Here is a 16,817-nt window from a genome sequence, read left to right as displayed (position 1 = left end):
GGGCTTGTGAGATGTTAATGATTTGGACCACCATAGGGATGGCATTTGTCTGCCACAGACACCAGCACAGGAAAGTCCACAGCTGCCACGGAATCTCATGGGGTGTGGTGGGGCGTCCAGCTGTCAATCACAATTCTGCTTCATAATCTGGGAACCAAGTCGGGAAGCAAAATGAGGATTTGGTTTCCCAAGAGGCTTTGCAGCAGCTGAGTTCTCTCCGTTACCTTTTAGCTCATCCGAGTTGAGTGGTTTTGGACAAGTTTCCAGATCTGATTTTATTTTTTAAGCCCTGATTCTTTTTATAAGTGATCTATAATCCTCCAGACATCGGGTGGACAAGTAGATTTTTTTTCTCAACACAAGTGAATGTATAACCTATAAACTTGCATTAATGAGAGCGTTTATAGTGCAGAGTATATTTGTCTAAATTTTCACCAATTATTTGTAAGTTATTCATTAAATGATTGTTCCAGACATCTGCTCTGTGCAAACTGTACCTCAATCGTTACATAAAAATATATATTTTTCATTAGACATATCATAAAACTGGATTTATTTTGTGGGCTACCTGCATTTTTATTCCTTTAATATATTCCTAAAAGGCTGCTGAGCCGAGCTCCTCCCACCGGGCTAAAAGTTTGTGGAAGCGGCTCCCAAGAACGCAGAGAAGCGCCCACCATACCGTGCGCTGAGCATGTTATCAAAATGCTGTAAAACCAAAACGCTGTAAAACCAAAACGTTTCTCTGCGCGCACCGGACTCACTTCATATATGACCTCCCGTTTATCTTGTGTCCATGTTACCAGATATCACATGATTTATTATTAACAAATACTTTATCTGCACATATTTAGAAACGGTGGGTTGGAGGTTGATGTGGCAGATAATAAAGTCGTCTCTAGCGCGGCTCTGGAAGCCGAAGATCGAGATTCCCCAAGAAAGTTAATTCTTTACATCATCAACAATTCCCCTGCATTTGGAGAGCTCAAAATAAAGGTTGGTGAGCGGCTGGATTATCTTGTCTCGTTATTTAATTGCCAACGGTCGCTTCCTTTTCTGGAAAAAAACACCGGTCTCCCGATCTTTATTTGTTTCTGTTTCATTAATAACATTGACACCAAATTTGATATTTACTTCCAAACTGTGCGTCATAGCAAAATGACAGGTCACAAGATAACTGCATCCACTGTATGTGAGCAATACGTGATATTTAACAGGGTCATGCCCCTGCCCCTGTCACATGTAGCCCTGTCCTCACTAACACTTCACTGATCTCCTGATATACTCTGTGCTGCTGGAGGACCCCGCTCCTTCCGCTATATAGCTCTCAGTCTGTGGCTTCCTGCTGCCTCCATTCTCCTCCTCACATCATGTCACTGCCCCTGCCACATACAGCCCTGTCCTCACTAACACATCACCCATCTCCTGATATACTCTGTACTGCTGGAGGACCCTGCTCCTTCCGCTATATAACTCTCAGTCTGTGGCTTCCTGATGCCTCCATTCTCCTCCTCACATCATGTCACTGCCCCTGTCACATGCAGCCCTGTCCTCACTAACACATCACCCATCTCCTGATATATTCTGTACTGCTGGGGGACCCTGCTCCTCCCACTATATAACTCTCAGTCTGTGGCTTCCTGCTGCCTCCATTCCCCTCCTCACATCATGTCACTGCCCCTGTCACATGCAGCCCTGTCCTCACTAACACTTCACTGATCTCCTGATATACTCTGTGCTGCTGGGGACCCTGCTCCTCCCACTATATAACTCTCAGTCTGTGGCTTCCTGCTGCCTCCATTCCCCTCCTCACATCATGTCACTGCCCCTGCCACATGCAGCCCTGTCCTCACTAACACATCACCCATCTCCTGATATACTCTGTACTGCTGGGGGACCCTGCTCCTTCCACTATATAACTCTCAGTCTGTGACATTTTTCTTGTGTTCTGTCTAAGACTAAAATGCGCATTTTTGCATAACGAAAAAGCTTCACTGTAAAGTTTACGATCACATTTGGTCAGCTCCCTTAATGAATTCTATTTCCATTTTTCCTGCTAAAATACTGTTTGCTCTTTACGATACACTAAACTCATGACAGCAAGGAGTCCAGGCCGCCATTAGTGTCATAATGTGAGCATTAAATCCTACTCCGAGACATCGTCTACTGCAGGTTTAGCCCACTCCTGTGAGACCCCCGGGCAATTGTGATAATGATAAATATTGGGATATGAGACGCATTGCAAGTAGCAACAAAGTGTTACAACTGCCAAGATATAGGGGGGGTATTCAATTGTTAGCAAGATTTTTTTTTTCCCCCGTCGTGTTAAAAAAAACAAAATCTCCCGCAGGTATTTGCCGGCAATAGTGACCGTTTTGAGTTAGCGCAGCTGGAAAACTCGTGCAATTCAATTGAAAAACAGGGAACGCCGCCCCCGCGCGTTAAAAATTGTGTTTGGGGGGTGAAGGGGAGTTTTTGTCATGTATAACACAAAAAAAGGTTTTGCATACATTTCCATACATTAGATTGCATTACACATTGATAATATCTACATTACAGTACTTTCTTTAGCATATTTTTTTATTGAACTATTTTTTTACCATACAATCATCTATACCATGTTAAAACACATTACTACATTCATATTTGTACCAAAAACATACATAAATATAATTAATTAGTGATTTTTTTATTTTTTATTTCAATATTTTTTCACCAGAAAATCAACTTACACAAGTTAGGCATTAGTGATAAACATAAGTTTAACTTTTTTTAAACATTATTACATGATTTCAAATACTTTTCAGAGGTTTTTTATTTTTAGCACACCCCAAGGAGGTGCGAGATAAAACAGCATATTGGCCTGTTTAACGCGCCGCTTTAAAAAACAACTGAATAGCTTTTAACGCGGCTGCCTATCGCACACCCTATACTTTCAATAGACCTTCTACTGGAGCACGAGAGGACCGTTTCATGAAAAAAAACGTAGCGTCAAAAATGGAATTGAATTGCGGGTAAAGTTAACCCGCTCGAAAAGGATAAAAAACAGTGTTAAAATGACTTAACACGCTAAAAAAAACAACTCGCTGACAATTGAATACCCCCCATAAAGTCTAAAATTCTGATTTTTTTGCACGTCTATAAAGACTCTTCACAGTCCTGATCATCAGAAACTCCTCCAAGATCCATCCCTAAATTTGAATATTCCGTCTCACTAGAAATAAATCTCCCTCCTTCATAAAATCAGACTTATTATTTTGCCCAGCACTCTGCATTGAATGCTAAGGAATGTTAATGTCCAATTGCTTTTCTTAAGTGAATCCCAAAATTCCCCCCTCCCACTTTTACAACTAGTGATCTCTGAAACACAACACTGTATTGTATACAGGGCCATAGCTGACAGATGTCTCCATCTCATAGACGTGTGAAGCGACAGATCTGCATTTTTATAGGTGCAGGAATACAAAGAATAACATGTGATATATTATATAGTTCTTCCATATCTTTCTCCTGCTCGCAGAAGATGGAATATCCTAGGCTCCAGCTGAAATAAAACAACACTTTGAATAAAGCTTGAGAATTCAAATCCCTTGGAAACGCCTGGATCTGTGGACAAAATGTCTACTCACGGCGTTACGTCCCTTTAAAACCTTACAGGGAATGAAATATTTTTGTACCTAGCTGTAAAACGTAACAAGTTTTACATAATTTATAAACAATAAAGAGAATTTGAGAGAGAGCACTATGAACAAGGATAAGTGTCTAATAAGTACGGTACAGCTGAAATTTGGATATTTATAGTATCCAGGTATCAGCAGAGGTACTGGTCTATTCATTTCTTTTTATAAATGGAAAATAATTGTGGAATGAGTATTTCGGTGTTTGATGGATCGAAAACACCCAGATGAAAGCCCCAGAAATATAGTTAAAAATAAAATTAAAATACTTTGGAAAATGCCACTGTGGCAAAACCTTTTCCTATTAGTTTAAGATTTCCTTGGAATTACAAATGATGAGTGAAAGTACAAGGTGGATTGTGTATAAACATGGCGCACAGGGGTGGTGTAACCCGTAGCGACCAGCCCAATTGTAGCTGTCAGTTTTACAGAAGCTTTTATGGTTTCTATAGTGTACAGCTCATTTACATTCATTGCACCTTGTTATTTAATAGGCCCCCTTATATAAATTCACATACTCATGAAGTCCAACCTTTCATCCACAAAAAAAAAAGGTAATCTAGTGAGACACAAAAAAACAACCCCAAATAAAGTAGGTATATAATCCAGTCTGTTTTAAGAGGGAGGAGAATAGTTTCCTGACCCTATATTTGAAAATATGTATATGTATAACTTAATGTCACTAATGCAACGGTATACCTACAGTATAAGTCTGATTTATCTACAGTGTGCTTGTGGACTACCTTTGGTTTTTCCACTTTTTAAAGGCATTTTAAACGAAATAATAACTAATTTAGCCCAGGTTATTGCAATTTCAAACTAAGTTGAATAAACATGAACAAAATATTATCACACTGTAAATAGGAGGTGGGCAGATATGCAATTGCCCTTTTTTGCACCCAAATCTGATTTCTTTTTCTTCCACGCTGTCATTCCCTCTGCTCCGTTTTATACCTCCTTATAGATAAACCGCCCACTGACATCCGCAAATGTAGGGTTTAGAACCTAAATTTTAAAATAATTCTACTTTATGTTGTAGCCGTGTTTAATCATGGTATGTAATTTGTAGCCGGAAAACAATAGCTATTCTGGGTATTCTAAAGTATGCTGGAAAAGTGGACGTATAAACTGTGCCCTTTAAAACGTCAGCTGATGTCGATGGCATCCATATTTCTTGTTTTAAGTGTGCGCATTCAGATGACTTTCACTTATTTGCTGGTGCCTGGGGGTGAGAAGCAAAACTGCTGCCCCCCTAGTCCTCAATTTTAACCAAATGAACATAAAATATTCATAAACTGCGCCCCCCCTTCAGCACTTGGCGGTCGTACCTCTCGTACAGCCCTAGTTACGCCCCTGCCGTGACGTAATCTGCTGCGATGAATATAAACCACTCTCCATAAATATATGTAGACAAGGAGCAAAAGCACATTGCTGTATATTTCTCTTTTGCTTGTGTATTTAGTGACAGTTGCAGCAGGGCAATGAATTAAAGTTATCAGAGGGTACAAAAATTCCTTTACTTGCTTTTATTTTACGTAATTACGTTTTCCCTTCCCTGTTTTTCTCTCCTAAAATCACTGATATAAGTAATATAGAGTCCAGAAATTGACATGAAAATTGGATTAAACATTTTTATTGTGCCCAATCTACCCAGGTAGACGCAGTCTGGGTGACTCTCCACGCTGGCATGAATTTCACCCAGGAGGATGTCGACATGAACCAGATCTGGTATTTTCACACCGTAATCCTCGGTTGCAAAGGACACGACAGTTTCCGGTTTTTAGTAACCGACGGGGAGAACAGTTCTCCGCCCGAAACTTTCTACATCTCTATTTTAAACTTAGAGAAAGGTAAGGTTTGGCGCATCCAGACGCCGTAAGGTTTATAACAAACTCGGGGCAGCGTTAAGTGTCATTTTATGAATGGAAGACGTTTAAATGTCTCTTCTGAGTGGAACAACACAGCCCCACACCCTGAAAGCAGTTATACTTTGCAGACATGCAAATTAACCCAGTTTCCATTGTCCGCCTAGCTGAATCGGGGAGCCCAGTTTACAAGACTGTTGACAATCGAGTGTCTGTTTTCAATGACCGTTCCGACAGGCCATCTGTAGGGATGTCATCTCCATGGCGACCAGTCACCCAGTCCAATCATTGCCATAATACCATCACATTTTCCCACGTGCATGGCTGCGTACTTTCCTTTATTGCCTGAGCTTTTGGCCGCATTCTTGAGAGTTACGGAAAAAAACGTTTTTTTTTAAATTCCCTATTTTGCAATACCAGATCTCCAAACACATAACCCAGCATAGCAAATGTAGATTTTAAAACAAGACCCTTCCTAAGGCTAAAATGACAATATTATGAAAAACACGTTCAGTGTTCAGCTATTTGCAAAAACGTATTGTTAAAGTTTACTGACTTAAATATTATCATCGAGCATTGAACTGCAAAGCAAAAATGTTGCAGGTTTTTGGGCATTTTTTTAATTTTTGTTCTTTGAAAAGGATTAAAAAAATGAACTGACTTTTTTTTGGAAAAAAAAAAATATAGGTAACATTTACCATCCGTAACGTAAAATGACTTTGTAAAAAAATTCTTTAAAATGTATTTTTTTGGTTTTGGAGTATTATAAATTATTTTGCTCTGTAAAATACACCTCTTGGATGACTAAAACTCTTATCAGAGCTGTCACATGTATAAAGTTTTGTAACTGAGAAAAGTTTTGGAATAGAAAATGCACTTATGTCTTCAACCCATGTAAATATGACACTGGCTGAGGATGTTTAGGACATAAAACCAAACATGTAATTGAAAATGGGGACACGTACGCTCTGAAAGAATGACACGTCTGTAAGACCATGCCAGGCGCCTGTAATTTATTGAATGTGTGCTTGTGGTATAACGCTGCCAGTGAGAGATTGGCACGAGAGAATCAGAGACTGCTAATTCCCAGAGGGTGGGGGCAGGGGGAGATTCTCTAGCACAACAAAAATACACCCCCTTCCCTCTTCATCTTTAATGCTACTTGTGCTTACAACTAGTGAGATCCAGCACCACCATCTGCAAACTGCGACTCATAAACACTTTGTCAGAGTGCCACGCACCCAGACATAGAGGGGGAAAAACAAGAGGCGACATTGTAATAAGGAGACGAGCTTGTTCAGCCTACCAATTAAATGCATCTAATTCATTTCTCTTACAGCTGAGGCTTTATTTATTGGTAAACAGCTGCATTAGTTACGTTTTCCCAATTTTTTTTTTTTTGGGCTAGAGGATTGCCAACTGGTCCTCTAGATAATCCATTAATTTAAAATAATCATCATGCTGCTATCTGCGTGCCAGGTGGAAAATGCCAAAGAGAAAGGTTACCCAGGGTATAACACAGTAATAATACATACAAACAAGACTGTTAACAACATTCATTTATGCAGACTAGGGGTTAAGATGGTCTTTAAACATGAAATAAATATTTTAGCAATAGTGACAAGATACTCAACCCAATGCAATACAGTCTTTTCCCCGGCAGTGTTTCCCAAGTAGTAAAATCAATGATTTGAGACTGAGCTCGCAGCGCTGAAAACTCCATAAACTGCAGTGATTTTACACTATTAAGTTTAAAGAGATGGTATTGACTAGGACGGTAATTGCGTTTTTTTTTTTAACTTCTGAGTGTGAGCACACAGCACTAGTTTCGGACCCATGCCTATATGCCCTTGCACCAAAGTAAAAATAAGCGCATAGTATGCAAAAAAAACGATTTGCGTCCTGCAAATTCAATCAGTGTAAAAAAACGAACAACATTATAATACACAAAAGTGACACATGCAATACAGACAGCCCGATGTCTCTTCACCACATAATTGCTTTACTTTCCAGAGTTTGGCCATAATCCATTAGACAATGAGATGTCCCAATTCAATAACAAACTATTCTTCTTTCTTCTTCCTCTTTTATTATCTTCTTCTTATGCTTCTTTTTTTCTTATTTTTCTTTTTCTGCATTCTTCATTTTTCAACTTGTTTTTATTTATTTCTTCTTCTATACTCTTCTATATTATATCTTCTTCTTCTATCTTCTTTCTTCTTCTTCTTCTTCTTCTTCTTCTTCTTCTATACTCTTCTATCTTCTACTTCTATCTTCATTCTTGTTCTTGTTCTTGTTGTTCTTCTTCTATACTCTTCTTCCTCTTCTGTAATTTTCTTCTTCAATCATCATCTTCTTCTTCTTCTATACTCTTCTATATTCTACTTCTGTCTTCTTTCTTCTCCTATAATTTTCTTCAATCATCTTCTTCATCTATCATCTTCTACTCTTCTATAATCTACTTCTATCATCTTCTTCTATACTCTTCTTCCTTTTCTTTCTTTCTTTCTTTCTTTCTTTCTTTCTTTCCTCCTTTCTTTCTTTTTCTACTTCTCTTTCCTTCATTTTCTTAGTCTTATTCTTCTTCTATTCTCTTGTTCTCCTTTCTTCATTTTCTTCTCTTTTCTTCTTGTTATTAGGGTTTGAGGGTCTAAAAGACACATATGAGATGGGGTTCGCCTTGGTACTTGACCACCTTGCGAGAATGACTCACGCTCAACCATGGCTCACATAGTGGTCTCAATCCCCTCTTGGACCAGCCGCGAGCATTGTGCAAGCTTGAGCACACTATGGCTGTGAATATCAGTGCACTAAAAAGTTGCTGTAACATAAAGGAGACCAGCACCTTTGCATTTTAGTCGACTATAAATGATCCCAGAGTGTTTAAAAATCATATTTTGAAAAAATATGTAGCGATCTACAATGTCTGGCGCACCCAATTAGCTTGAATTATATGTCACAGCCCCTTAAAGCTATTTGACTTTTTTCTTTGGCTCATCGGCAGAGAGCTTTCTTATTACAAGCTGTATGTGCCTTAATATGTGGAATTCTACGTAATTACTTGATTCTTAATTTTTTTTTTATTTTTAGATTTTTGGGTTTGTTTTTTTACATTCATTTTTTTAATTTATTATAAATTGCACTGAATTAGTTACTGGTAGCATTGAAAGTTTCCATAGTGAAAAGGAATTCACCCCCCCCCCCCCCTCCCCATAACAGAAATTCCCTGCGTTGTAGACAAAGCATTAGCTGCTGCACTTAATTAAACAGATGCCTTATTATGAATGAGAGATGAATGAGGACTAATGTGTAATCCTCAGACATATAACAGCTCTGCAGACTGCTCCGCTGCTGCTTACATGTTACGTTTATTTATTACATATATGATCATGTTGTTATTTTATCCCCAAATCTGCTCCCTCTTTTATTCCATAGGTGACATCGTTCTACTCGCCAGACCTGTAACTTTAACAGAGGGTGACAGGGTGACCTTGATGACAGATGTTCTTATGGCAACAGATGGCACGGGCAAACCAGAGAAGCTGCTGTATGCCGTCTCCGTGCCACCTGTGCACGGTCAGATTGAGTACATCAATTATCCTGGTGCAGCCATCTCCAGCTTCAGCCAGTTGGATGTGGCGGCTCAGAAGGTTTGTTACGTCCATGACAACAGCCGTGGGGCTAGCAAGGACTTGTTCAGGTGAGAGGGATTCGCTGGTCCATGCCTTGCTCCATGAAAGGGTTAAATCCCCTGCAATTCCACCAGAATGCCAGACATGGGGGGGGGGGGGGGATACACAGGGCTGAGGGAATGGACATGATGGGTCATAAACTTGCTGCTTCAGTATAATACAGAAATATCACGCTACACCTCTGTGATCTGTTACCATAAAACACAGGAGGTCATTATATGATAGGCCTTTCACATTCCCTAAATTTTGCTTGCACTGCAGGTTAAATTACTGAATGGATAGGCTGCAACCTCAGTGATGTCACTGGTTCCTAGTGACTGGATAGGCTGCAACCTCAGTGATGTCACTGGTTCCTAGTGACTGGATAGGCTGCATTCTCAGTGATGTCACTGGCTCCTAGTGACTGGATAGGCTGCATTCTCAGTGATGTCACTGGCTCCTAGTGACTGGATAGGCTGCATTCTCTGTGATGTCACTGGCTCCTACTGAATGGATAGGCTGCATTCTCAGTGATGTCACTGGCTCCTAGTGACTGGATAGGCTGCATTCTCAGTGATGTCACTGGCTCCTAGTGACTGGATAGGCTGCATTCTCAGTGATGTCACTGGTTCCTAGTGACTGGATAGGCTGCATTCTCAGTGATGTCACTGGTTCCTAGTGAATGGATAGGCTGCACTCTCAGTGATGTCACTGGCTCCTAGTGAATGGATAGGCTGCATTCTCAGTGATGTCACTGATTCCTAGTGAATGGATAGGCTGCACTCGTAATGATGTCACTGGCTCCTAGTGACTGGATAGGCTGCATTCTCAGTGATGTTACTGGTTCCTAGTGACTGGATAGGCTGCATTCTCAGTGATGTCACTGGCTCCTAGTGACTGGATAGGCTGCATTCTCAGTGATGTCACTGGTTCCTAGTGACTGGATAGGCTGCATTCTCAGTGATGTCACTGGCTCCTAGTGACTGGATAGGCTGCATTCTCAGTGATGTCACTGGTTCCTAGTGACTGGATAGGCTGCATTCTCAGTGATGTCACTGGCTCCTAGTGACTGGATAGGCTGCATTCTCAGTGATGTCACTGGTTCCTAGTGACTGGATAGGCTGCATTCTCAGTGATGTCACTGGTTCCTAGTGACTGGATAGGCTGCATTCTCAGTGATGTCACTGGTTCCTAGTGAATGGATAGGCTGCACTCTCAGTGATGTCACTGGCTCCTAGTGAATGGATAGGCTGCATTCTCAGTAATGTCACTGATTCCTAGTGAATGGATAGGCTGCACTCGTAATGATGTCACTGGCTCCTAGTGACTGGATAGGCTGCATTCTCAGTGATGTTACTGGTTCCTAGTGACTGGATAGGCTGCATTCTCAGTGATGTCACTGGCTCCTAGTGACTGGATAGGCTGCATTCTCAGTGATGTCACTGGTTCCTAGTGACTGGATAGGCTGCATTCTCAGTGATGTCACTGGCTCCTAGTGACTGGATAGGCTGCATTCTCAGTGACGCCACTGGAACGTAGCGAATTGATAGGCTGTATAATAATGAATATTGGTGTTGCATACAGCGGTGGTTCCAGTCTGTTGGATGCCAGTTTCCTCCCACGTGTAAATGTTGCGAACGGAGTGTGTACTTGTCCAGTCAAAAATTTTCGGGAACCCTTCCGCCATTCTAGTGGCACTTGTGTGCCTTTTCCTTGATGTCACTGTGTAAACTCTGCTTATATTAGAGCTCAGTGGTTGAGCAACAGATATTCCTTGTGTAGTAAAAGCATTATATATTCCGTGTCTGATTTTGTGGTCTTGTTATCGGTATGTCCCAGCCATGATCTCTACATCATGTACTTTGTCTTCTGCCCCTGATTGTCCCCGACAGTGAATTTGTCAGTTACTTTATCTCCTTTTCTCTTTCCTTACCCTCTCCTCCTCTCCCTTACTCCTTCTCATCTTCTCATTCTGGGCCTGATTCATTAAGGACGTAACTGGCGATTATTTGCTTATAATGTGCCTAGTTACCCTGCGCATTCCCACACCGGACCATACACCACAGAACTAAGCAATTTCCAATGCGCGTTCAAGCGTCCGATTCAAGCTCTGGGCTCCTCTAAGGTACGTGATTCTCAGCCGTATCACTAAAACATGTGTCTACAATCAGGAGCACTTTATTTTATGTGCAGTAGACATTAAAAGCATCCTAATAAATGTTTTTTTCATAGGAAAATTAAAATAAAATAAAATCAATTTTTTTTAATGTTTTGTCATTAATGACTATATTATTAACAGGTGACATTAACTGAATAGTTTATTTTTCTGTGCATTCTTTTGGGACTTTATATTCCACATATATATTGGACGTATCCTGCAGTGTGTTGTCTGCTAGAGCAGAGCGGACCTAGACCCGTATTCACTACCAGACGTATCTTCACATCCGCTCCTTGTTGAATGCGGCCGTGTGTATACCCGTTTCACGTTCATTTTGTGTGCCTTAATGAATCATGCTCTCTATCTCTGCTATTCCACATCCCCACTTTTTAGGGCCTAGACTCCTCCCTCACCTCCTTCATACCTTGTGTGATACAGAGACAGGGTGGTATGTTCTCGAGAGTGTGGCGCTGGGCTGTGACATCATAGCCCAGCGCCGCACTCCCTGCCCATTACCAACATGGAGGAGCAGCATCACAGCTAAGAAGCTGCCAGCAGCTGCCATGTCAGTTCATCGCGGGGCCACTGTGGAGTAAATAAGAGCACTGACTGAGTACCTTCTAGTTGGTTCAGGGCATAGCTGCCTACTCTCCTGAATTTCCGGGAGTTCTCCTGGACTCCCGGGAGAGCAGGTCAGCCTCCCGGCTTAGGACGCGACTCACGCATTATCCTTGCCTCACCCAATGCTGTAATAGGCTAAAAATTGTGATGGCAGGTTTGGGGGGAGGGGCCAAATGTCACGATGTACCTCCCCCCACCCCCACGCACCCCACCCCCCTCTCCCAACTTGCTAAAGTATGGTTTAGTGACCTGAAATAATAGGTAATTACTGTTGTAGCATACAGAGCGAGGCACCATTGTTGTGTGGATGAAAAAAAACAATAGAAATATTTAAATAAGTTATTTAAATATATGGAAACCTTTGTATAATGGTTTTAAATGTTACAGTAGTCACTGATTTGTACCCACATTTACACATATTACACATACATAGTGCACAGATGAAATTCCAGTCCCTAAAACCAGTAAACAAACTATTATAAATAGATTTATTAATGCAGCAAGCGTGATCGTGCGGAATGGTTTTCATGTAGGCTTTAAAACAAATAAACAATATTTTTGAAGAAGCGCTAAATATTGTGAGGTGAAACCTCAGTTGTCTCTCCCCAGATGGCGATGTCACTTTCTCTGAAATAAACATATGTCGCCTATTATGTCGCCTAAACACAACAATAAACAATGTAAATATATTTCCTCATACAGTGAGTTCTGCTCTCGCTTCTGTACAGTATAACCAGGAACTCCGTGTTCCTGACAACTTAGGAGAAGCTCAGGACATAAGGAAGTTCCATGTATTAGATAATCCTTTAAGCAGTCTGTGATGTGTCAGTAAAGTTCAAGTTATCAGAGGATTCATTAGTTGTCCCCATATTTAAGGGAGTCCCCTGGGACAAGTAATCAGACGTGGCCCTGCTTTGTATACTGGTCATCAGGCGTGGCCCTGCTTTGTATACTGGTCATCAGACGTGGCTCTGCTTTTTAGATTGGTTATTAGACGTGGCCCTGCTTTGTATACTGATTATCAGACGTGGCCCTGCTTTATATACTGGTCATCAGATGTGGTCCTGCTTTGTATACTGTTATCAGACATGACTGTACTTTGTATATTGATGAGATACTGCTGAGTTCTATTTGATTAAAACTACAACTACTTTACCTATTTGACATTTCCTAAGTGTTACTTAAATCCTACCTATTTGTAAACGCCGGGTTAATAAGTGTGACCCATTACCTACATGCATACGGGCCTTACCTGCTCGTTCCAGTCTTCAAATCACAAAATTTCATTTGTGTTTGAACTTGAATTGCATTCACTGGTTTAAAGTCCGTTTCTGAGGATGTGCTGAGCTATTTCACGCAAAATACGTCACGCAAAGGGATTTATGTTCGAAGATGAATAGACCCTACATGTTTTGGTGGGCTAGGACTGCGCACCAGGTATCAGCGAGGAATATTTATGAAACCTGGTGCAGAGGGATAAGGTGCTATGAGCCGCAGCAGCCAACACAGCAATTTATTTTTGCTCCCTTAGCTGTACTAGAAAAATGACAATTAGAACATAGTTGCCATGGCTACATCTTTATTCTCAAAGTTACCAGTCCATCCGTTTTCATCAATTTAATATCAATATCAACTGTGTCTTGCATTGTCATGGATATTTTATTTTGTATACATCTAACAATGTTTTAAATGTGAGTTGAATAAAAGCAAAGCGTGTCACTATAACAGGGAGAAGACCTGCATTGTTCTCTTTTGTTTGCGTCTGTATGATTCTGAAATTTATATTATTTTACTACAGAAAATTTCTCCTGATGCAATATCATTAACGATTTTACCAACGACTGAAAGTCCCGACCAGCAGCCGATTCACTTGTACAGTGATCGCCAAAAGTTTTGAAAATGACACAGTTTTTTGCATATACTCCAGAATGACATGAAGGGTGATCAGATGAATTGCAATTGATTTCAAAGTCCCTCTTTGCCATGACAATGAGCTTTATCCCAAAAACAACATTTCCACTGCATTTCAACCCTGCCACAAAAGGACCAGCTGACATCAGGTCAGTGATTCTCTCGTTAACACAGATGAGAGTGTTGACGAGAACAAGGCTGGAGAACACTCTGGGAAACTCCAAGGGGTATATTTACTAAACTGCGGGTTTGAAAAAGTGGACATGTTGCCTATAGCAACCAATCAGATTCTAGCTGTCATTTTGCAGAATGTACTAAATAAATGACAGCTAGAATCTGATTGGTTGCTACAGGCAACATCTCCGCTTTTTCAAACTCTCAGTTTAGTAAATCTAGCCCCAATCATTGATTAGGCAAGAATGGGCGGCCATCAGCCAGTATGTGGCCCAGAAGTTGATTGACAGCTGCCATGCAAATTGCAGAGGTTTTAAAAAAAAAAAGGGTCAACACTGCAAATATTGACTCTTTGCATAAACTTAATGTAATTGCCAATAAAAGCTTTGACACTTATAAAATGCATGTAATGTTACTTCAGTATACCATAGCAACATCTGACAAAAATGTCTAAAAACACTGAAGCAGCAAACTTTGTGAAAACCAATACTTGTGTCATTCTCAAAACTTTTGGCCATGACTGTACACACTATACATGTTTTACACGATTTACCTTTAGATCTGTGCTCTCCATCTGTCATAACCGTCGGCTGAAAAGATGGTGACTCTGTAAACTCTATGGAGATCTATGGACACTGCCAGTTGTGAGTGCAGACACACTGCACGTTGTTGCTTTATCATTTATAGAGTGTTTTAGTATGTTTATAAAATCAATTGAAAGGATACGATGTGCTTTGGTAAGATAAAGCATGATAGTGTGAGCGTACACACTGATGCTACATTGAACCTAACAGTGGTTTATCATGTGATTGGCCCGATAACCTGTAGTGTGTACCCAGCCTTATACTCTGCGTGCCTTAGATGTAAACAGACAGAAAGCATGAAAGAGATTATCTGTGAGAGACGGGACCATCTGCGCCTCTCATCCAACACCCTAAGATGCAGTTACATTAACTCCTATAAAAACATCCCACTCTCCCAACCAGCAGCTAAGGTTCCTGCTTGTCCAACGTCACGTCAACCAGGTGCCAAAATACAGCTTAAAGATAAGCAGGAGAACATGAAGAAGCTGAAATGCCTTAAATTAATTTCCGTGGGGTAAGCTTTATTGGGTTAAATAATACCTCATTATTCTGCTACACAGCTGAGGCTTCTCAAAATGTTTATCTTGTTTTGTAAACCGGTACCTTCTGGTGTAGACCGCTGCCAGCTTCCCCTGCCGCTCCTTGCTATATTTCATTTTCACTATTTTTGGAATTGAACTGCTGGTTCCAGGTGATTTAATAAATTGCTTTTTTTGTGTGTGTGTGTTTCTTTTAACTTACCCCATCTGCTCAACACATGCGTAACTTCCAATCTGTCAGTGCTTTGCAGAAAGACTGACTGCCAGGAATGGATGCTCCTGACGATGTTGTACACAATTAGATTACAAGGGTTTTCACAGATTTTCTGAGCCCTCAGAGGAAGTAAAAATAATACAAACAAAAACTAATACGGCATCAACGCTTTGGTTCCCGCAGACTCCGGAAATACACGGCTGAAGCTTTTGCATTAAAAACTTTCAAAATAACATGCGGATGTTCAGGCATAAAGTAAGACAGAGGGCCTGAGTCATTAATGAGAGCAAAGCATAAATAAAGAGTTTGTGCCTGGGCAAAACCATGTTGCATTGGAGAGGAGGTAAATTTAAAATTTACCTATAAAAACTGTTAAATTAACAGATTTATAGTTGGGATAGGGCATGTTCTAGAACAACTTTAAATTGCAATGTAAAAATAAAAATATTAATTGTTGTGTGCTAGATATAAAGAAAGCCAGTATTTAACTCATGTGCAAAATAATAAACTAATTTGCACCCCTTGCATTGTAACATAGTTTGTCCTGGAGAACATTTACTCCTTTTTTTGCCTTACTTTCCTTAATGACTCAGGCCCAGAGAGTTTAGCAGATAATGCGTATGATGGGCACATATAGTGTGTGTGGGTTCAGCTATGTCTAGAGGGTGACAGCGGTTTATAAAGTTGCTCTGCCAGGTTCAGTAGCTATGGCAATATTCCTCTCGTCAGGTTTAGCGTAAGAAGGGGGAGTTACAGCTATGGCTTCTGGCCAGACCCACGACAAATTAACTTAAGAAACTTCTTATTTGAGTCTCCTGGACAAAACCATGTTACAATGCAAGTGGTGCAAATTAGTATTCTGTTTTGCACATAAGTTTAATACTGAAATGTAAAAGACACTTCAGTCTCTAGAGATTAATTAGCTGCTTTTCTTTAACGCATAGTTGCCTACTCTCCCGGAATGTCCGGGAGACTCCCGCATTTCTGGGAGACCTCCTGGGCTCCCGGGAGAGCAGGGCAACCTCCCGTTTCTCGCCCCCGCAAAAGATAAGTGGCAGGGGGTTGGGCTTAATGGTGCAAATAGTGCGTTGTATTAGCCTCGCCCCCTGCTGTAATTGGGCAAAATGGTGACAATCGTTTAGGAGGCGGGGCCAAAATTATGCAACCCGTCAAGCCCTGCCTCCGGACGCCCACCTCCCCCGGGATCTCCCTGAAGCCAACGAGGAAAAGTTGGCAAGTATGCTATTATCTCTTGGTAATCACTGTTCTCTCTAAAACGTCAGAACATTTTTTGTAACTCTGTTCCTGCATATATTATCTTGCAGGTCTCCGTTTCGATATATACATATATATGTGTGTATAACTTTTGTTTTCGTGATGTAACAAAACATTTCTGGCCTTTC

General features: G+C 40.7%; 1 protein-coding gene across 1 annotated transcript in view; it reads left to right on the top strand.

Annotated features, from left to right (window-relative positions):
- The window catches only part of LOC142098885 (FRAS1-related extracellular matrix protein 1-like), a 125,094-nt gene that overhangs the window by 74,110 nt on the left and 34,167 nt on the right, over positions 1-16,817 (top strand). The window contains exons 22-24 of the mRNA XM_075181765.1: positions 855-996; positions 5,332-5,527; positions 8,978-9,242. Of these exons, the coding sequence (XP_075037866.1) occupies positions 855-996; positions 5,332-5,527; positions 8,978-9,242 (603 nt within the window). The remainder of the gene's footprint in view (positions 1-854; positions 997-5,331; positions 5,528-8,977; positions 9,243-16,817) is intronic.

This window comes from Mixophyes fleayi, chromosome 8 (genome assembly GCF_038048845.1).
Source record: "Mixophyes fleayi isolate aMixFle1 chromosome 8, aMixFle1.hap1, whole genome shotgun sequence".
Taxonomy (NCBI): domain Eukaryota; kingdom Metazoa; phylum Chordata; class Amphibia; order Anura; family Limnodynastidae; genus Mixophyes; species Mixophyes fleayi.
Note: the sequence above shows the minus strand (reverse complement) of the source record. Positions and strands in the feature narration are given on the sequence as shown.